This window comes from Rhinolophus sinicus, linkage group LG09, assembly GCF_036562045.2.
Source record: "Rhinolophus sinicus isolate RSC01 linkage group LG09, ASM3656204v1, whole genome shotgun sequence".
Taxonomy (NCBI): Eukaryota; Metazoa; Chordata; class Mammalia; order Chiroptera; family Rhinolophidae; genus Rhinolophus; species Rhinolophus sinicus.
The window spans coordinates 5,738,269-5,759,724 of NC_133758.1; the positions used below are offsets into that span (position 1 = coordinate 5,738,269).

A 21,456-nucleotide genomic window follows, 5' to 3' on the forward strand; every position below is an offset into this window, starting at 1 on the left:
AAAGTTTCATCTTCTAATTTCAGCATCAGGTATAACTATTTTTAATAGTTTGAAAATCATGTGGATATCTGTTCTGTATTCTTAAAACAACAGAAAATGTTCTTTAACCTTTAGTAACTTTTTTTGTCTACAGATATTAAAATGCATGCTGTGGTGAAAAAGTTACGCTTAATTGACAAGATAATTGAGTATTTAAATGAATGTGTGGGTCAGGATGGTGAGGTAAGACTAATGTGTATTTTTACAGATTGGTATTTTTTTTAAATCAGATCTGAAAGTGAATTCAGCTGAATTTGGGTAAGTACTTGGCAGTTTAAATCCTGAATGACACCCAGTGCCTTGTTCATTTTTTTATTTCTAAGAGTAGGGTCTCTGTAAAGCAAAACTAATCTTAACGTTTCTATAAAATATGTAGCAGAAGTATATACAAAGCTTATTTTCAGTGAAAAATTCTTAACATTTATTTGCATTTTTGTTTCACATAGTTTTGATAAAAAGCATAAAATTTAGGATAAAAGTATAATACGAATGTAATGTACAGACATTATAGCATATTTTATCTCGCCTTAGAACGGATGACAATCAAATAATGGTGTTTTCCCCTCCTGGCCAGGTCGTGGAATGTTTAGTACAGCCGAGCCTCACGCTCCTGAGGAAAGTTCTTTGTGGTGACCCCAGCCTGCGTGTTTCCCTCTCACAACAGTCTTCTCTCCTGAGCCTGTTATTCAGAGGTGAACAAAACACATTCTTCTAATGCAGTCAGTCTTGAGCTTTAAGTGTTCTTCTTTACCTGTAGCTAATATTTATTTCCATTTTCCTAACAGAATAGCAAAGATTTTAGTCACTAAAAAGCCATTGCAATAGAAAATGTTTCCCACTTTTGTGGCAGTTTCCTGCCAGTCCTCTTACTGAGTAGACCTTTGAGCTGAGAAAGGCTGAAGCCCCATTGTTCTTTGTGCCTCAGTGGAACTAGTTTGGTGCTCAGTTAACTGTTATCTGTAAAGAGGAAAGCTGCAGCTGCCGTCATTACTGCCTTCTCTCTAGCATATTTCCTCATTCTTGTTTTGTTTGTGCCTCTATGTCCTGACCCTTTGGTATGATACCTGATTCTGTTGTTAAACTGGCCCAGAGTAGACCCAATCTGTGAGGAGTGGGGACTGGACCAAAGTGAATGACTCTGAGCATTCATTTATTTACTACATTTTGTGAAGTGTGATTTTTTTTTTTTTTTTAAACCTATTGTGGTTTGGCTATAATTTAATAATTTGTTAAGATGGAAAAATTCCGTGCAATTTTGTTATTCTTTTCTTTTGACTATTCTCAATAGAAAGCTTGGTAACATTTTTTGCTATTGTCTTTCCTAGAAGTTTAGGCCACTGCTTTTAAATATTCTGTAAGGGACCTCTTATTCTGTAAGGGACAAGGGTCTCAATAGGCTTAACCTTATCAATTGTCAGATATGTGAGAGCTAAATGATATACTCGCATGGTCCGGAATATTTTCAGAATATGGATTAGAACATAGTGATTTTATTTAAGCATCTTCTTCTAATGGTTTCTGCTTGCCAAGTGAACAGGACACAGTTTATTTAAGAGCATTGGTAAAGCTCCAAACCAGGTAAAGTTCTACAGACTTAGTGCGTTCCGGCTCGTAACATTTTGAATAGAGTGTAAAATTTTGTAATTATTTTATAGGTCGATCTGGAAGAGTAGCAGCTTTCAGTATCTGGTTTTCTTTAATCCTGTGAATAATTGCTTCTTAGGAGCACCTGCTAGAGTCAGAGCTTCCTTCCTGAGGCACCATCATTTGTCCTTTGGGTATTTAACAATTTTTCTATCTCCTTGATGTTTGCAAAAATTAGTGAGTCTGAAAATGGGTTTCAGTATCTCTCATTAATGGATTTAGTTTTAGGGTAAATTTAGTTAGTTTGTTTGTTGTTCTTTTCCCCTAAAAGGAAGTGTTTAATGAGCCCAGTGCTTGCCAGAAAAAGGGCCGTGTCCTGGGGCATGAAGCCCATTCCAGCAGCAGCAGCAGGGCTGGATGCAGAAGACAGTGTGTTCCCCCAAATTAGCTTTCAGCCAGGTGCTCACCCAGGAAAATACATTCCTTGGGAAACATTTATTGGGCACATACCGTGTGTTAGGGGCAACATTAGACCCTTGGGATAGTTTGATGAGCCTGGTAAGTGACCCTCGTGGAGACTGAAAAATAACTACGTAATGCAGTGTAATAATAATACCTATAATAGTGGAATTCATGACCCAGTGGAAGTGCTCCTGAGTAGACTGGGTGGTGGGGAAACATCAGAGAATGCTTCCGGGAAATGTGACATCTAAGCTGGAATTTCAGAAATGAAATACAAGAGAAAAGTAAGAAATTTAATTTGCTTTTAGTGACTTACAGGATTTCTTTTGTAACATAAATATAAACCCTATGCCTGATTTTATGTGAATATTTTCTTCCAACTTTTCTATCTTTTAAAATGTATTTATTATATCTTTAAATATTTTATGGAAATATATAAAGCTTTTCTGTTACAGCAGCTGGGGTTTTCATGAGGCTCTGAAAGGAGGGCCTACTCCGATTCCAAGTTCCAAATTCCAAATATGCTTCTGTACTTTGTCCTACTATGTTTGTAGTGTTGTTTAAAAAGCATCTTTAATCTCCTTCAAATTGATTTTGGTATATAGTGTAAGGCAGGGATCTGAATCTATTTTTTCCATATTGTAGGCAATTGTATTGCAATAATTTCATATGTATTTGGACATACGGCTCATTCTGTTTCCACTGATATGAAATGTGTATGTACATTATTACAATTTCGTACATGTATCTGTTTCTTTATTTTTGATTTCATTGCTATTTTTAATTATGCCAATGACATAATGATGTGTTCCTTTCCTTGCAGTTAGGAAAAATACCTTCTTTCAAAACTAATTTTTTTGTGGCTTCCCCGTATTTGCTAACTGTGTTATGTTGTCATTCCTGCATGATTGGTGTAATCACCATACGTGTTTGGTTAGAATTTCTTAAGTTTCAAGCACTGAGAAACTGGCACTGGGAATGTTACAGACAGAGGTGAAAACTGAGGCTTATTAATGTCAAGGATTTGACCAGGCCGCTTAGCTGAATGGGAAGTGGTTGGTACCCACACTGTGTGTATTAGTTTAGACAACTTTCCTTTCCCATCAGCTCGTTGTAATAAACAGGACATACAAACCGAAACGGCATCACCAGTACAAACTCGTTTTAAAGTCAGTCCCAAGTTCTAGGATTATATGTATAGGAAAGGGCAGATATTATGAAATAAGGAGAGCTTTTAGTGAGCGAACTTTAGCTAGTTAGATGACTTGGCAAATCCTTCCTAGATGCTGGGTGAGTGTGCGTCTCTGGTGAACTGAAACCAGGCGGTATCTGGTGAGTGGGTCTGTGTCCTCTGGGCCTCACAGCCTCACCCACACCCACGGGTCAGCAGCTCTGTGTGTCACAAGCCCGTCCAATGATTCACATGCATTTGGAAATTTGAGAGCCACTGTTTTAGTGATGTCAGTTTACCTGGGTTAATGAGCATGGCGTCCCTTCCCTTCGAGTTAAGATATTTGAAATTGGAAGTTCATTCTTTCTGGAGGTAAAAATATTCCATAAAGTTATGCTTCTTTTTATTTCCCAGTTTCTTTGATATTTCACGAGGATTGTACCGTCGTGACTGAGGTCGGAGCATTATTTTGCCTACTTTTATTTGATGAAGTATCAAGAATGGATATGTGGTGAGCTCTAAAACTTAAAACATTTTTTACTCTCAATTATTTAGCTGAGGTTTCTGATACAATCTTACATGACGCATGGAAATCTCTGACTTATGCAGCTTATGCTTTCTAAGGTAGATACACCACGATATGATTTTTGGTTGAGTACGTAGCATTGAAAAGCCCATTGGCTGAAAAAGTCATCCTGAACTTGTATTTTTGAACATTACTAAGTACAAATTTAAACATTGCAGTAATTTTTGTCAGTAATACATTTTTCATCCATACTCTCAAGTTTGCATGCATTTTTCTTTAATATCTTATTTAAAAAAACCTTTAGGAAGATGGTTAGGATAACAATGCCTGATTTACAGTGACCATGAGCAGGGTCAGTGAGGGCAGCAAACACGTTACACGTTATGACTGTAGTAAATGGTACCGCCAGTTGCAACTCGTGATTTGAGTTTCAGTCAGGGGAGTGAAGCAAGTTGTATTTGTTGGACAAAGCTCTGGTCCACTAAGTTGTTTCTTTCCTTTTGTGTGTGTATGTGTGTTTTTTTTTCTTTCTTTCATGAAACAGGTCTGTTAATCCTCCCAGTAAACCTTCTTCACCATCAGTCTTCAGTTTGCCTGTTTCAGTTTTTAGAAGGTAACATTTATTTCTTTGATTTTCTTGAAAGTAAACTATTGTTATGGAAATGGATGTCAGAATCTATAATTTGTGACAGTTTTTGTGTAGCATTTAAACCACATGACTTGTAGTGTTTTAATGCCTCCTCCTAGTGGTGTTTTGCAGATTTCAGTGGGTGTATGTCTCCACCACCAAGTGTTTATTTTGGTATTGTTTGCGTCTACAGAAAAGTTGGAAGAACTACACATGAGCACCGGCATATATCCTCATCCCAGAATCAGCAGTTGTTAACTCATGGGCCTTTTTTCTGTCTCTCTCTCAATATACCTATTTATTTATATATATTTTTTTCTCCTGACTCATTGGAAAATAAGTTACAGACATAATTTTACTGTCTTCCTCATTATTCTAGCATGTACCTGCTTAAATCTTAAATTAAGGTACATTTTTCCCACATAACCACTATACTATGCAGGATTTCATGTAAGAAGATTAAAAATAATTCTGTAACATGATTCAGTTTCACCTGTTCTACCCCAACTATTCTGTATAGATTTTTTAAAAAAATTCAGGATCCAGTCAAGGTCCTGAATTGCATTTGGTTTCCATCTCTTTTTAGACTTTTGAAAAAGTGAATTGTTTTTAGTGAAGTATAACACACACAAAGTATAAAAATCGTAAGAGTATTGTTGATAAATTTTTCCAAAGAAATCCACGCATGTAGCTACTATACAGATTAAGATACAGACTCTTACTAGCATTCCAGGAACCCTTTCATACTTCTTTATTACTTTCTACCATTGCCAGAGGTAATTCTATTTTAATTTTTGTTACTGTACATTATTTTTGCCGGCTTTTGGGCTTTATAAATGGATTATACTTTTGTATTTGGTTTCTTCTGCTCACTTGGAGAGATTTTGTGTCATCTCATGAAGCAGTAGTCGGTTCATTGTCATGGCTGCGTAGTGTCCAGTGTAGGAATGGACAGCCCTGCTTTACCGTTCGTCCTGTCACGGATGAACCTGTGCTTTGTTTCCGGTTTGGAGCTAAAGCAAACAAATGACTAAGAGCATCCTCGACACACAGGGTCAGAGAGTATTTCTCTGTGTAGTAGATGCTTCCACAGTCTTCCAAGTGGCTGTGCTGCTTTGAATCACAGCAGCTGTGTGACAGCACCAGTACCAGCTGCTCTACCCTCACCAGCCCTGGTGTTTGCATCACCCACTCTGTTTTTCTTTGTGTAAGAACGTCCGTAACAGCTTTATGTACAGTCATCATAAGCTAGAAACATCCCCATGTCCAACAACAGGGAGAACTGATAAATGAACGGTGCTATGTTCATACAACGAATTACTACACAACCTTTAAAAACTACTCGTCTCACAGCGGCATGAGTTTGATAGACATAATGTTGACTGAAGGAAGCCACAAAAGAAACATACATTTCCATTTACTTAAAGTTCCTCAGCAGATCAATTGATCCATGGTGAGAGAAGTCAGAATAGTAGTTACCTCTTGGAGGAACGTGAAGAGAGTAATAGACAAGAAAAGGAGACAAAGAAACTTTCTGAAGAGACGGAAATGTCCTGTATTTTATTCTGGGTGGTGGTTACACGTGAATACATATATAATATAAAAATTCATCAGGCTGTCCACTTAAAATCTGTGTAAAATCTTAAGAAAACGGATTAATTTAAAAATAACATTTCATTGCTTGGCAGATATGTTACATGCAGTGTAATCATTTTCATTGCTTATAATATTCTATTGTTAGACTATACCACAGTTTGTTCATTCTCCTGTCAAAGGGTATTTGGGTTGATTCTGGGTTTTCGCCCTTATTTGCACTCCTGCAAACATTACTGTATGTGTCTCTTGGTATATGCGTGGGAGACTTCCTCTTGGATATATTCCTTGGTTGTAGACATGGCCCGCTCTTCATCGTCTTCAGGTTTGGCTAATAAAACTCACACGACGACAGGAGGTTATGCTGGGGATGAGATGCCACGTGTGGGTGCTGCAGCTGCCTTGGCTGAGAAGCCCCATGCCCAGTAGAAAACGTGACCCCAGTGAGTGTCCAGGGCCCACGGGCCGCGTCTCCAGAGTACAGCACTGAGGGGTGCTCCGCTGTGGCCTCCCAGTGCATTTACACGGCTCCCATACCTCTCAGGCAACACGCACGGCCATTCTCATTGAGCAAAGCAGCTTAGTGACCTTGTCCACATCCATATCTGTTTGGTCGTCCCGGGGGAAAGAGCAGAGAGTTAGTGCAAGACCGTATCTGTCCCCAGGGGGAGTAAAGGGTTTTGCTATTGCTTCACACACTGTGATGCTGTCATTTTTATAATCGCTGCCCATCTGGTGGATGTGCACTGGTTCTGGTACCCTTTGCTTGTTATTATTTTCTTCCTTCTGTGTTCTTTAGGCTTAATTTGTAGTTTATTTTCTAACTTATTAAAGGATTGACTGTTGATTGATAGTCTTACCTCTTTCCATTTAGTGCAAGTCCTTCCAAGTAGGCGTCTGTCTTGTCCTTTTGTCATAGCCCCATGAATTTTTCCGTACTTTCTTGCTTTCTGGGACTAAGAGATGTCCAAGGTTCACCTTTGATTTCTCGGTCTCAGACCTAGCATTAACCATTTCTCTAAGGAGCCCTGGTTACATTTGTGGATAATTCTAATTTTTAAAAAAATTTATTGGGGTGACATGTGTTAATAAAATTACATAGATTTCAAGTGTACAATCTATAATACATCATCCGTATATTGCATTGTGTGCTCACCACCTAAAGCCGAGTCTCCTTCCATCACCCTTTACTCTTTCTACCTTCCCTCTTCCCCCTTTCCCTCTGGTAACCACTATATTGGTGTCTGAAAATTCCAATTTTTAAAAAGTATTATCTTTTAAATTATGCATCCTGATCTGTAGATAGAACTCTACCTTAGCCTTGTTTATTGAGATGCATGAAATGGAAAAGCACACTAAATTTGCCCATAGAAATCTTTAATATTTAACATTAGTCACAAATGTGTGAATTAGGGGTTTGGGATATATTTTATTAACAATATTCCTCTTTAACATTTGAACATACTAGTAGGCATTGCTGTCCTGTTAAACACTGTTAAATTAATTTTGACTGGTTTAAAAGATATGGCTATTAAATCTGTTCTTGGATCAGAACATGTTTCTGGGTTCTCTTGGTGACACATAGTGATCAAGCTTAGTGATCATGCAACTGTGGTACCATGTGAAAATAGTAACTTGTGCTTCTGTCACTAAGTGATGCAGTGAACATAGGCAATTCATTTAGCCTCTGTTAGACTCATTTTCATTTTCTGTAAAATGGGTACCTTGTTGCTATGCCATGTAACTGAATGAATGATAAACAACATACAGTGTTTGGTATAAAGTGGGCATTCATGTTTTAGCTGAACACCTTTCACTGTAGCTGTGGGTCTTGGTTTCAAGGGGCATTAGTCATCTCGGCAAACAACTCTAGTACAACGTAGAATATGGTAGGTCCTCAGGTAAGAGTTAATAAAGTATTTTGGGGAGTTTAATGGATGACAAAAGAATAGTTGAAATAGTATATAAATAAAGCATGATCACTATTCAAAATAGGAACCATGAGAGATCTTTGCATATTAGCGAATGGGAGGCATAGAACTAGCCCGCATTGTGGCTCATCCTTTTGAGTAGCATTTAAAAATTTAACAGTTGGTAATTGTTTTATACATTTTCTTTAGGTATCACCTGCCAGTCCATGTACTTGGCCACCATGCTGTGAGTCCTTACGCCATAGTTTTGCCGTTATCCGCTGATTGTTTGGCCTTGAAGCCCGTCTCAGATATGCTGAGAATAGCTTGGAACCTATCATGGTATCACGGGAGTGACAACCTGTTGAAGCAAATGAGCTCCGAAACGAAAATCCAAGAGTAAGCTCTTACGTATAGTAGTTGAAAAAGCATTCACATTTAACTAGTTATAACTAATTAATTAGGTTTTATTTTTCCTTTAGGTCAAGTAATTTTTTTTTTTTTTACTTATCTGATTCTGTTTTTGCACTGAAGATTATAATTTTTACTTTGTTTTAAAGATAACATGTGTTCATTACTTTTTAAAAACTCTCACACAAGGAAATTAAAAAACAGTTCACCTATACTATTTTAGAGATTATATAATGTTTAGTTAGTTAATAGATATAAATCACTAGGAAGAATGCTTTGGGTTACAGTAAAAGGTCAGTAACTATATGTACGAGTGTTATCATAACCGTGATGATAATGCTGATTACTTCTGAATATCTTAATAGTCTAACCTGTCAGTACTTTCTTATTAGGATGAAAATTATATCTGTGCAACCAGGAAAATGTCAGTATAAACTCTTAAGAGGTTGGTGTAAAAGCCTCATATTGACAGGTATACACTTAATATTGACTCTTTGGCTATGAGTCAACCTTTAATTAAAAGAAAATGGAGATGAAACAATTTTTGGGCAAGAGCTTATAAATAAAATTGAGCTTTTACTTAAGTAGCTTCATGTTCCTTTCTTTTTTTCTATTTGTTTAGATTTTTAGATGCGTTGACATTATCCTCAGAGGACACCCTTGCTCTGAAGGTGACACACACAGCCAGTGGGCTGAAGGACTGTCTCCAGGCCATTGTGCAGGCTGCAGCCCACAGGGAAGTGAGGGCTGCTGTCACAAGGATGAGTTTTTATTTTCTGAATGACAGATTGTCTCTAAAGGGTGGCACTGGCCCGTGTGGCGTTACCTTGCAGTCCCTGGCTTGGCACACCACACTGAACAGGTCAGTGTAAGTGCACGTCTGCCAGTTTCAAAGACCCAGATTGAATTGTGTTTGGGTTCGTCTCCATACCTTTGACCATAGGAGTGTGTGTTCTTACTGTTGATATCATGAGAGAAATGTTTTTATAGAAAGAAAAACCCCACGATTTTTATTACCTCTAATAACTATCTAATAACAGCAAAAGAGAACAATTTTAACTTAATCTCTGCATTTTGGAAGGAATTATTAATAAACATAACATTTAAAAAATATCCTACCGTGGAAGCTTTTATAAAGGTAAATGACTAGGATAAGACATGAATGAGCAAACTGAAAGTTTATTTTTGTTCGTATTACAAACGACCCAGGACAGCAGTAGATTGGCTAGCAGGCTCGGTGCACCTGCAGCAGACTGTTTTGTTTTGCTTTTGTTTTTATTCCATAAATAAATCCTCTCATTTTTCTTTTTACTTTGCATTTCATGAAGCTGATTACCACGGGGAGGTGCATTAGTAGCTATGGAAAAGACTCTAGCTTGTCCCGAGCAGCAGAGGCCTGTTGCCTTTGAAACAGATAAGACTGATACGCAGGGGTTGGCAGCAGTGTTACATTTTAGTCTTCATGTAACTCTGTTATAAAATGGGTAACTTTCTTATTAAACAGAAAGTGTGCAGTTTTCAAAATTCAAGGTTAAATGAGTTTCCGAAATGTTAACGCATTGATTTAGGTGAGCTCTCACAATTTAGATGTCTGACTTGGCTTTTCCAGTGGTGGGCTGGAGCCAGCCACCAGAGAGCTGGTGGTTAAATTGTCAGGAATTTTGAAAGTTAGTTGGTTTACACAGAGCCGTTCTTTAAAACTAAATTATGTGAACTTACAATTAAATGATATGAAAATAAAGGTAATGATTATGCAAACATTGTTATTCCTAATTATTTTACAACTCTGTACTCTCCAGGTTGCTTGTATCTGTTATATAGCTGTGTTGCAGAACTGCTATGTAACTGTGCTACTGAGCATCTCTCCACAACTCTGTCACATTGGGGCTTGCAGTCGGCCATGGGGGTATTTACACGATGGGAATTGGCAAACAGCAAATCAGCACCCCGTTCCTCAGTGGTGTTAAATATTTATCAACATACCATAGCACTCTAAGAGCTAGAAACCATAGTTTTTGTCTTCTTTATTGTAGGTTTTTACAAGTGCTTCCTGCTTGCACTGAGGATGAGAAACTGCTAATAGATATCATACATTTTTTAAATAAGTTATTGAAGGAACAAAGAAAAAATTCATCAGTGGAACTTCTAACCTGGCTTCTAGAATTACTTCTTCGACATGTAAGTGTCATTGAGGAATTTGGGTTTTAGGTTTGATGAGTGGTTTATTTGAAAATCATTAATGCTACATTATGGAAAGGATCCTTTTTATATAACGTGTGCTGAGTAAAGTAGTCCTCGTGTTGTAAGAGATAGCTCATAGCAACATGGCCTTGCTGGGATCGTGACTAGGTTTATTACTGAAAATCTACGGAATGAATGAGACCGTCTGTCTGGGTGCTTAACAAAACCTATTATTCTGTGTGTGAGTTTTCTGCTGCAACTGTATTTTTAAGTGGGGACCTTGGGATGCGGGAAGTACAGATAGGCACGTGGAGAGGAGGGGGAGCAAGGCAGATGGAGGAGTGAGGGGTATATGATGGGCAGTGGGAAGGAGTCAAACGGTGCTCAGGCTGCCGTGGCCGTTACTGTAGTATAGTACTTACCCTTCCAGCCCCCACTCCTCTCAGCGGTTTTAGCTGGCTTTGTTCTAAGAAAGTTGCTAAGCAGCTAGCTCGCTATCTACTGTTGGTCTGTTTTTGTGTGTGTGAATACCATATGTATTTACTGAATCTTGCAAAGATAAACCTTTGTACAAGTGATCATGAAAAAAACCCAGCCTGAGCACTGAAATATTATTAAAAGAATCTCTGAAGCTTTTCCTAAAGAAAACCAGGTGACTTACTGGGGGAAGATTTAGGAACTTTCTGTTACGAAAATTTTGTTTATGTGTTTTACCAAAATATTCATTTATTACAAACATTTTAATTCTTAGGCATTTTAGGAATTTGTTGTACCTCTAATCTATATTTTAATGTAATAATACTTTGTTCATATGTAGAATAACCTAGAAGTAGTGAGTTTGAGTACTTTTTTTACAGAATGGTTTTTTCGGTGGCAGTTCATAGAGTGAGGCCATAACTTTTTGGTGGGAGGCTATTCTGAACGACACTGCGTTTGTCTCTTTTCTGGCCGCCTGTCTCAGGCACGTGCACACTTAGAGTCCATGGTTGGCATTGCATACCCTCCTGTTGTAGGTTGCTGGTGGATGGAGAGCTGGATGCGATGAGTGGTACCTGTGTGCTTGAAGAAAATGAGCCATCATTACAGAAATGGCTGCCTTTGGGAGGTTAGCAGTGACAAAACAGTGGGCCAAGTAGTTGGCGTAAAATTAGGATTGACTACCACTGTCTGAAGACAAAACCTTCAGACTTAATTAAGCACTTGAGATTATTAGCCATCAGTAGAGACATCTGTTCCACTCTCTACTGTTCTTGAGGAATGGCAAGTCATCCCCTATCTTAGACGTGATGTTGCTAAGGTTCCAAATGTTAATTAACATGTTATCAAGGGGACATGTCTCAGCAATTTACAAGCAAAAACAAGTTATGACTAGAATGAGATTCTTTGGAGGAGTCTTAATTTTAGGTATATACATACTGCGTCAATATATTCATGTAGAAATCAGTAGCTTCTATTTAATTTTTTATCTGTGTATCAAAGTGAATAATTCTGGGTAGTAAAATTATATTTTACCAACATAGGATTTGCATTAAAAGAAGCTTGTTCATTTTGTCAGTGTTATAGGAATTGGAGGGAGTGTGGGCGGGTGTAAGTCAGCTTTTAGCTTTGTGAGGCTATAGAATATCCGTTTTTATGATTTTATTAAGTGTGTATGTTGGTTGTTTCATTCATGTATGAAACATGGAAGTTGTAGTTGTGTTTCGCATAATTTTACTTGATCCAAATGAGGCAGTTCTTGTTCAAGATGAAAGGAAAAGCTGGAAAAACAAAGCTGCTTGGGTGTGAAACAGTAATGTAAGTTAAAAGCAAAACATCTCTCCCCAATACTTTGCAAAGGCTCTCAAATATATTATTTGTAATTGTGTGTGCCTGATTGAAGTATAACGCTACATACTACATAATGTAAACACTTGGAATTTTCTTCCCATTTTTTTCATTTCTTTTCCCGAAAGAGAACGTGGTTATTTTTGAGTTGAGTTCTTTAGGTGAAGGATTTTGAAACAGCAGTGATAAAATTTTGGCTTTATCTCTCTTTATATGTTGTAATATGCACTACTGATGTGACATAATGCTGGAGAGAGAATATTAACTAGCTTTGAAATAAAATGGTTCTGAGATGAAGTCCTTGCTCTGCTCATTCTTATGGCTTTGGACAAATTACTTAACCTCTTTAGAAACCTTCATTTGCCCATGTGTAAAATAAGAAAATGCGAATCGTCTAGTTTAATCAAAAAGTTACATGAGATCTTTTCTTTCTCTTTTTAGCACTCTGCCTGTGCCATTATGACGGTTAATATTCCGTGTATCAGTCGATGCTGGGGGTTAATATAATGTTTTCTATTCTAAATATTATTAGAAATAATCATACCACATTTTTAAAAATGGAAAACAGGAAAAATTTTAAATAGCATTAGTTTTATTTGTATCTTAGGCTATCAAGTTGGCAAAGATTACGAGTCATAATCAATCCTCAGCCTTGATTGGATGCTGTGGGCCTTGTCACACCCTGCTTAGCTGTGTGTGTTAGTACACGTTTGGCAGGGACAGTTCAGCACTATATGTTGACAGCATTAAACTGTTACCATGTTTCAATGTAGTCATTTCATTGCTTAGAAATTACACAGGACCTAGTCGGACTTGAGCGCATTGCTGCAGCTCAGTGAAATCGGAAGTCACTGATTACCCAGTGGCTGGTGTGGGACATCCTCATGGTTGCACAGCAGTCAGGTATTAAAATGTTTTTGAAGAACTACTGATCATAACTTTAAGGAAGAAATGGGTATAGTGGGTTTTTTTCACTAGATCTCAGTTTTGTTAAAAATGTAGAATTACATTATGTTTATTTATACTCACACACGTAGAAAGAGGATTGTGTACCAGTATACTGAAAGCTGCCATCTCGGTGAGGTGCGATTATGGGCGTTTTGTTTTCTCATTGTGTGTCTCTGTGTTTTCCATCGTTTTCTGTATCATATATGCTTTCCTTTTGTTGAGGTGACATATGACGCACCTTTTGAGTTTAGAACTCTCCATTAATGCAGTAGAGATCCACACCTACTAGTTAGGTAATAAAATTCTCAATTAATCCAGACCATGATTAGCAATAAAAACCTGTATTGGGAACAAAGTATAGCTCAATTGAGAGTAAATATATTTTTTTACCAATTTCATTTTCTTAGAGTCCAAACCCACTATTAGACCTGCTGGTTCTGACAGAGCCACAGGCACGAGAGGAAACAGATGACATCCGGACTGCTGTCAGGCAACAGCTCCAGAAAGAACTGATTGCTCTTTTCAGCACCTTGCTGCTCAGTTTCACGGCCGTTACTGACAGGTACCCTTGTGTCTTGGAAGGTTCTGGGACAGCGATAGAACTGAGTTTTCTTTTGATTTCCAAAGAGTTTTACTTTTCAGTTGCTTCAAATGAAGAGGAGGAAAGACTTGAATACTGATCAGTTGTGGGGTCTGTTTCTGACGTGGCCTGTTTGCAGTTTCACACACAGCATTTTGTTGTTCTCTAGGCTTTAGTTCTTGGTCCTCTCTGAAGTCTCTTCATAGTTACCTGAGTAGTCATATCCATTTCTATGACTGCACAGACTAGTTTTGCGTTAATGAGTTTTAGATGTATATCTGTGGTTCTGACTTCTTTTTTTTTTTTTAGGTTTTAAAATTAGATAAAATCTCTATGTTTTAACCATTGATGTCTTTTGGTATTTTCACTGTGTTGTGCAACTATCACTATTTAATTCCAGAACGTTTTCATTACCCCAAAAAGAAACCGTGTCCATTAACACGTTGCGTACGGATCACGAGAATCTTCACAAGGGATTTAAACCCACCGTATGCAACGTGTTAAGCAGTCCCTCCCTAGTTACCTGTTATCCAGGCCCCTGACGACCAGGAATCTTCTTCCTGTGTTTATGGATTTGGCAGTTCTGGAAATTTTATATGAATGGAATCAAACAATATATGGCCTTTTGCGTCTGACTCTTTTCACATGACATCGTGTTCAAGGTCCATCTGTGTTGTAGCACATACCAGTGCTTATTTCTTCCTATGACTGAATGTAATCCCATGTGTGGATAGACCACATTTTGATTATTCATTTATCTCTTGGTGGACGTTTGAGTCGTTTCCCCCTTTGACTATTTTGAATAGTGCTGCTATGAACATTCATGTACAGGTGTTTGTGTGAACATGTTTTCTGTTCTCGCGTATATACCTAGGACTGGAACTGTTAATTCATGTTGTCACTCTGTGTTTCATTTTTGAGGAAGAGCCAAACTTTTATCCACAGCATTTATACCATTTTATTTGTTTGTTTGTTTGTTTATTTTTAAAGAAGGTGCAGCTTACAGTGGCCCTTGTGGGGATCGAACCAGCAACCATGGTGTTATCAGCACCACGCTCTAACCAACTGAGCTAACTGGCCACCCCTGTTTATACCATTTTGCATTCCCACCAACAATGTATGAGTATTCTAATTTCTCCATATCCTTACCAAGGCTTGTTGTTATTAAGTCTTTAGAGAAATCATCTATTCCAGTCCTTTTCCTATTTTTGAACTGGGTTTTTTGTTGTTATTAATGAGTTTCTTTAAATACTCTGGACATTATTAATGCTTTATCAAATATATGATTTGCAAAATTTTTTCTAATTCTGTAGGTTGTCTTTCACTCTCTTGATAGTGTCTTTTGATGCACAAAAGTTCTTTATTTGATGAGGTCTTCCTGTGCTTAAATCCCAAGACTGTGCTGGAGGGGAAGACCTGATCCCACACACATGACATTTTAAACAAACTGAAGTGTCAAAACAGCCCTGATTCAGCTCAACACCTGACTGGATCCAGAAGATCAGCCCCTAACCCAAGTGTTAGGACCAATGGGCAAGCCATTTCTGTGAGAAATTATTAGGTACTTCATGCTCAGTAGCTCTTTTATACAAATGTTTGATAGACAGTCACAAATGAAGAGAATTGTGAAGAAGCAGGACCTCATCTCCCATGATTAAGAGAAAAAAGTCACTAGAAACAGATCCACAAATGTCAAATATGAGAACTTTAAAACTACCATTATAAATAATGATATTTTAAATAATAAATATAATAGTAGAGGGAAAGATGGGCAGGATTAATAAAAATATGGAGAATATCAGCAGCAGAGAAATAGAGGCTGGAAAAACTAAATGCCAATTGTATAACTAGAGATACAATTTCTAAAGTAAACAATCGCATTGGCTTAACAGTAGACTAGACACAGTAAAAGAGAGAATTAGTGAATTCAGAATACAAGTCAGTACAAATTTCACTAGAGAGGGACCCCTGGGAGTCTTCCGTGGTATTGAGAATGTTTCATATCTTGTTATGCTTGTAATGCTTGTAATACGCTTGATTACATGATTATATACATATGTAAGTGATCATGTAGTGTGCACATAAAATTTGTGAATTTTGCTGCATGCAAATTATGCCTCAGTAAAGTTCTGAAGACAAGAACAAAGCGAACCCAAGGATATTAGAGTCTGTGCATCTGGACCTAGAATGTGTAAGAATCTCCTCTGGGAGATTGTTAAAATATTAACATCAGTTGCTCAGGAATCTGCATATTAAATAAGCATTGGCCTAGACTTTGAGAAATGATGATGTGCACTATTCTTTAGGTGAGTTTTGATGTCAAGGAAAGGAATGTGTGAGACACCTTTCATGTGTTGGTCAAGAGCAGTTAGGATTTTTGGTTGTTTTAGGGTAGAAGATATGTATGTATGCTTATAGGTTGTTGGTCAGGTTCCTATTGTAAGGGGAAATTAGAGGAAAAAGAGGTGGAAGGAAGAAGAGGCAGGTAGGTAGGTAAGAGGAGAGAGAGAGAGCAAATGAGGGGCGGGGAAGAGATGTATATGGAGGAGAGACAGAATTGAGCAGTGCATTAGAAAAGAGCATGGGATAAAGACAAATATGGGACAAGATAGGTCAGGGAGTTAACTTCTGATAATTTCATTTTTCTCTGAGATGGAAGGCAAGGCCATTTGCCAAGAGGGGACGTTGCATGGGGATGAAAACAAGGTGGTTGTGGAGCTTGGGGAAAGTTTGCAGGGACCAGGAGCGGGAACTCATTACAGATATGCCAGAGTTTAACTGAGGTTGGCGGTTAGACATCGCAGTAGCACCAAAGCCTTTGGTTGTATGGTTATTCTCCTGTGGTGATTAAGGTAAGAAGAGCAGAAAATGAGACTGATTTGTATATTAATATATGTATATTACATGTTTTAAACTAAGAACATTTTTAGTGGTATTAATTAGATTACTTTGTTCTTGACCTGTGAGATACATGAATTTATATAAGCATTTCTAAAACTTGAAAAGTCTCTGGATGACAGGTATATAAAAATTATGATCCCTAAATATCATATATCTATACACTTTTAATATTGGGTTGAAATAGGTAATAATATAGTCAGTAGTTACCAGTTTTGGAGTCTAAAGATCTGTAAAACTGAAGAAGTTTTAGATTTTATTCAGTATTTTATTATATAATGATATCACTTCTTCCAGGCATTACATCTTTGGATCCATGCCTAGCTACTTAATTTCAGAAATTTTGTTTTCTAATAGAATATGTCTCTTGATTGTTCTGACAGTTTTGTATAAATTGTGTGTCAAACTCATTAAAATCTTTCTTTTCCTTTTATTTTAGCTTTCTGAAAGAAAATATATTTTAGCCAATTAAAAATTCATTTTTTAATGATACTGAATGATTAAAGTATAGGTTTAATACATGCCAATTAAACTCACTTATAATATGCATTTAATTTTTCATTCCAACTCCAGTATCCATTTATGTAGTTTTTCAATGCAATTATTATTGGTATTTTACATCATATACCCAAGATGGTGTTTTAACTGTGTTTTTTTTTTAAAGTTCTGCCTGAGATGGAGTATCCTCTGCCTTTTCCCCTAGATGATACTTTTCTGATTCAGGAAGTTGTTAGGAATCCTCTACTGCCATTAAGACAACCACCCATGAAGCCCCTCCGCTTGTTCTGTGGTTGATTCTTTCCTCCTTTACATATGCAGGAAATGCTTGGAACTCTTTTACGTTTTCCAAACGCAGCTGGCTCTGAAGCTGCTCCAGTGTCTGAGAGTCACGGATGCTCCTCACTTCTATGGCCTGCCTTCCCTCCAGAGGACCTTACGTGGGATGGCTCACCTCACAGCACTTCCGGGGTGGAGCTCACATTCTCCTCTCACGAAGCCACTGGAAGTTTGTGTGAAGTACTTGTCAGGGCTCCTGGAGGTAAGGAACGATAACCAGTGACGATAGCAACGATAATAACCACCCCAAAGATAGTTGTTTTCTGTTTATTGCTTGCTTCCTGTGTGCCAGGCACACGTGCATTATTATATGACTGTATTTAATGTAGGTTATTAGTCAGTGTGTATGTGACCCATCATAATGGTTAAATGTTTTAACGATTTTTAATGTAAGATCACTTACGATGTACTCATTTTCAGGAAAAATAGACTAAGGCTTACATTTAAGGCTTCTCATTAGGGTAGTTTGTTCTTTTACTTACATTGTTTAACAGTTTTATTTGTGAAATACAACACATATTATGCGGGAAATCCATAAAATGTAAACACATAGCTCAATCACTTATCACACTGTGATTCCCATATGACCACCCCCAGCCCAAACTGAACATAACCAGCACCTACCAACCTCTGCTCCTCTCCTGAAGGGTTTTAGTATGTGAGTTTTATGCTAATCACTTCTTGGCATTACTTAGTAGTTTTACCATTTAATTTTGTGTCTGTATAAACAACAATTGCTAATTTGTTTGATTTTGTAAAGTGGAATCGCATGTCTGGCTCCGGTCAGCCTCATGCTTATCAGAGCTGTTCACTTTGCTGCCTGTAGGTGGAGTTAGTTTAATGTCATTTTTGTGGAGTATTTCCTACTCCAATGTTAAAGGACATTCGGTTTTTCTTTTTCTTCCAGTTTAGAGTGGTTTTGGATGTTGCCGCCGTGAACATTCTTGTCTCTCAGTGAAATGAAGTTTTGTAATTTTGTTTTCAAACTATTGTTGATCTGTGGAAATACACTCAGTTTTCATACATTAACATGTACCAACAATCCTTGTTTCCACAAAGCAAAGGCTTTAATTTTTCACTTTTCAATATGCTCTTTATGGTAGTTTTTTCAGTTAGTTAAACAAAAATCAAATTTAGGAAGTTTAACTCTGGTCCTAGCTTGCTAAGATTTTTTTAAATCATAAATATGTATCGCTTTTTCTGTATCTTTTAAAATAATTAGATGATTTTTCCTCCATCATTGCATTAAGATGATGGATTTTAAAATGTTAACTTTGCATTTCTGGAAAAATTTCAACTAGGCTGTGATGTATTATTCCTTTTACATATTAACAATTTTGTTTGTTAATATATTAAGACCTATTTTCTTATGCAAATAATGTTTTTGGAATTATTGCATCTTGTTTTCTTACAACACTTTTGTTAGGTTTTAATATCAAAAATCATTCCACTCTTATATGTATATTATTTTCTCTTTTTCTTTATATAACGTTTTTCGTCTTTGGAAGAGTTTATTTGAGTTGGTCTTATTTCTTAAATGTTTAGGAGAATTAGATGGTGAAGCAATCTAGTCATGGAGTTTTCTTTTTAGGAAGATTGTAAATGAGTTGAATTTTTAAAATCTAGAATTATTCAGATTTTAAGTTTTTTTGTGTCAGTCTTAGTAAGTTACATTTTTCTTGAATTTTACCTGAATTTTCAAATTCATTGCCCTAAAATTATTCGTCAGATCATCTGATTTTCAAAATATGTGTTAGATTTGTAGTGAGGTGCCACTTCATTCCAGACATTAATTATTTCTTCTCTGTTTTGTTGATTGGTTTTACGAGTGGCTTACAAGTCTTTTCAGAAAATGAGCCTTTGGCTTTGTAGATCCCTTCCTTAATGTTTTCCCTTGTTTTATTAATTTCTGCTTGTACTACTTCTCATTTTGATTTAGTTTATGGCTCTTTTCCTAGCATTTTACGGTGAAGTCTTCATTGATTTTTTTTTTTTTTTTTTTAGCTTTTCTCAAATACCCATTTTCAGCTCTAACTGAAATGGATGACATTAACTTTACACCTCACATTCTAAGGATGACATTAACTTTACGCCTCACATTCTGATATGCCCCATTTCCATCATCATTTAGTCGGGTGTGTTTTCAGTATGGTGTTATAAGTGTAACAAAGATGGGGTTCTGTAAGAGAGCAGCTTTGCCGCAGGGCCCTGCCAGTCTCACATGTATGCACGCAGTCCACAGAGGCCCAGCTAACTGCAGCGTGTCTAAGTCTTGGCAGAACTTTCTGTGATCCTTCTGGAACATGAGAGGCTTGCGAGGAAGTGCTACAAAGCCTTTTCTCGTTTGCTTCACGCTCTAGTAGGAAGTCTGTCATGAGCCTGTTTCCTTTGCTTCCTGGGTTCTGATTGGCAGGGAGGAGGTGGGTGCTTTCTGCCTCACTCTCTTGGGGGACAGCTGCAGGAGTGCCCTACCATCTATGTTGCTGCACAACGGACACTGGGAGCTGGCACCTTTGGCTGCGCTTGCTTTGCTGTAATGAACTGTCTCAATCTAAACATGGCTGCTTGTTTCCTTACTGCTTGCTTGGGTTCAGTGACAGCCAGTGATTGAATGACAGAGAGGGACTGGTAACTGTGTTAGGACTTCAGGAAAGGCTCTTGGAGGAGGTGGGGTAGAGATAGGTTCTGAAAGATAAAGGGACTGATCAGTAGTGATGGGTGTTCCAGTCATGGGATGATTTACCAAAAGTATCGATAACTTCCTGTCCTTGTCATGCTGCACGTTCCCACTTGCCATCAAGCCTTCTCTGTTCCTACCAGATTATCCTTCAGAAACAAACCTTTCAGTTCAAACATCCTTTTTCTAGTGTGTAAGACTCTTTATAATCTTGTATTTTGAGTCTTAATCTCCATTTTAATTTTTTTTCATATCTCTTGAAGTTTCAGTTATATTTGGATATTCTCATTATATAAAAAAGCTTATTTAAAGATATATTTCCTTCATATAGTTCCTTTTCTTTATTTGGGGGAGGGATTGACAATCTCTACACAAAGTTTAAGATCTCTCTGATTCATTTACCTTCCTTTAGTAAGCCTTGTTTTATACTTTCAGACATAGACACTCAGGATATATTACTTGACTGACTCACCTCTTCTATAGATGATGTACCTGCGGCAGCTAGGATGTACCACTGTTATGGTGCTTGATACGTTGTATTCTTATTTTGTTTTTATGAATTGAGTGATTAGAATCTGAGCTTGTAAGAATCATCTTTGGATCATTGCCACTGTCCCATAGCTCCTCATTAGCCTAGCACAGTGATTTGAACGTGGTAGACAGATAACAAATTTTAATTTGTATTGTCTTACATATGGTTTTTAAATTAGAATACGGTTTAAATAACTAAAATGTGACATAAATGAGTATAAATTATATGTGTTTAATTTTTGTGCTTTCATTATTAAATCTTGCTTTGGGTGATGTTTTTATATTCAGCTATAAATCATGCTTCAGATGATATTATCTAGAATTTCTTCCCCAGATTACATCTTGCTTTTTAAGATTTCAAAATTCTAAAAACTCGTAGCTGAACTATAAAATTTAATATGAATTTTAGTGTAGCTACTCTAATGAAGTGAATTTTTTTTCTCCTGAATAATTATGAATACTGAAAAAGGGCATACTGTCAGTATATTAATTAGTTATCCCATGCTTCCAGATGTCTGTGATCAGAAATGTATGAAGTTTTAGAATGGATATTAGCTAAAGATGTAATATTTTTTTAAAAAGCCAGGTCCTCTAATACATTTAAAATATAAATCAATTTACAAGTACCTAATTTATAGCATTTGTTGTTACTGATG

General features: G+C 37.1%; 1 protein-coding gene across 8 annotated transcripts in view; it reads left to right on the plus strand.

Annotated features, from left to right (window-relative positions):
• The window catches only part of RTTN (rotatin), a 126,413-nt gene that overhangs the window by 38,290 nt on the left and 66,667 nt on the right, over positions 1–21,456 (plus strand). For all 8 annotated transcript variants that reach the window (XR_012498708.1, XR_012498703.1, XR_012498702.1 and 5 more), the window contains exons 20-28: positions 134–222; positions 614–731; positions 3,671–3,767; positions 4,327–4,395; positions 8,124–8,312; positions 8,947–9,186; positions 10,358–10,502; positions 13,685–13,839; positions 17,575–17,794. Coding sequence is in view for 1 of the 8 variants with exons in the window: in XM_074339859.1 (XP_074195960.1) it covers positions 134–222; positions 614–731; positions 3,671–3,767; positions 4,327–4,395; positions 8,124–8,312; positions 8,947–9,186; positions 10,358–10,502; positions 13,685–13,839; positions 17,575–17,794 (1,322 nt within the window). In the remaining 7 variants the exon portion in view is untranslated. The remainder of the gene's footprint in view (positions 1–133; positions 223–613; positions 732–3,670; positions 3,768–4,326; positions 4,396–8,123; positions 8,313–8,946; positions 9,187–10,357; positions 10,503–13,684; positions 13,840–17,574; positions 17,795–21,456) is intronic.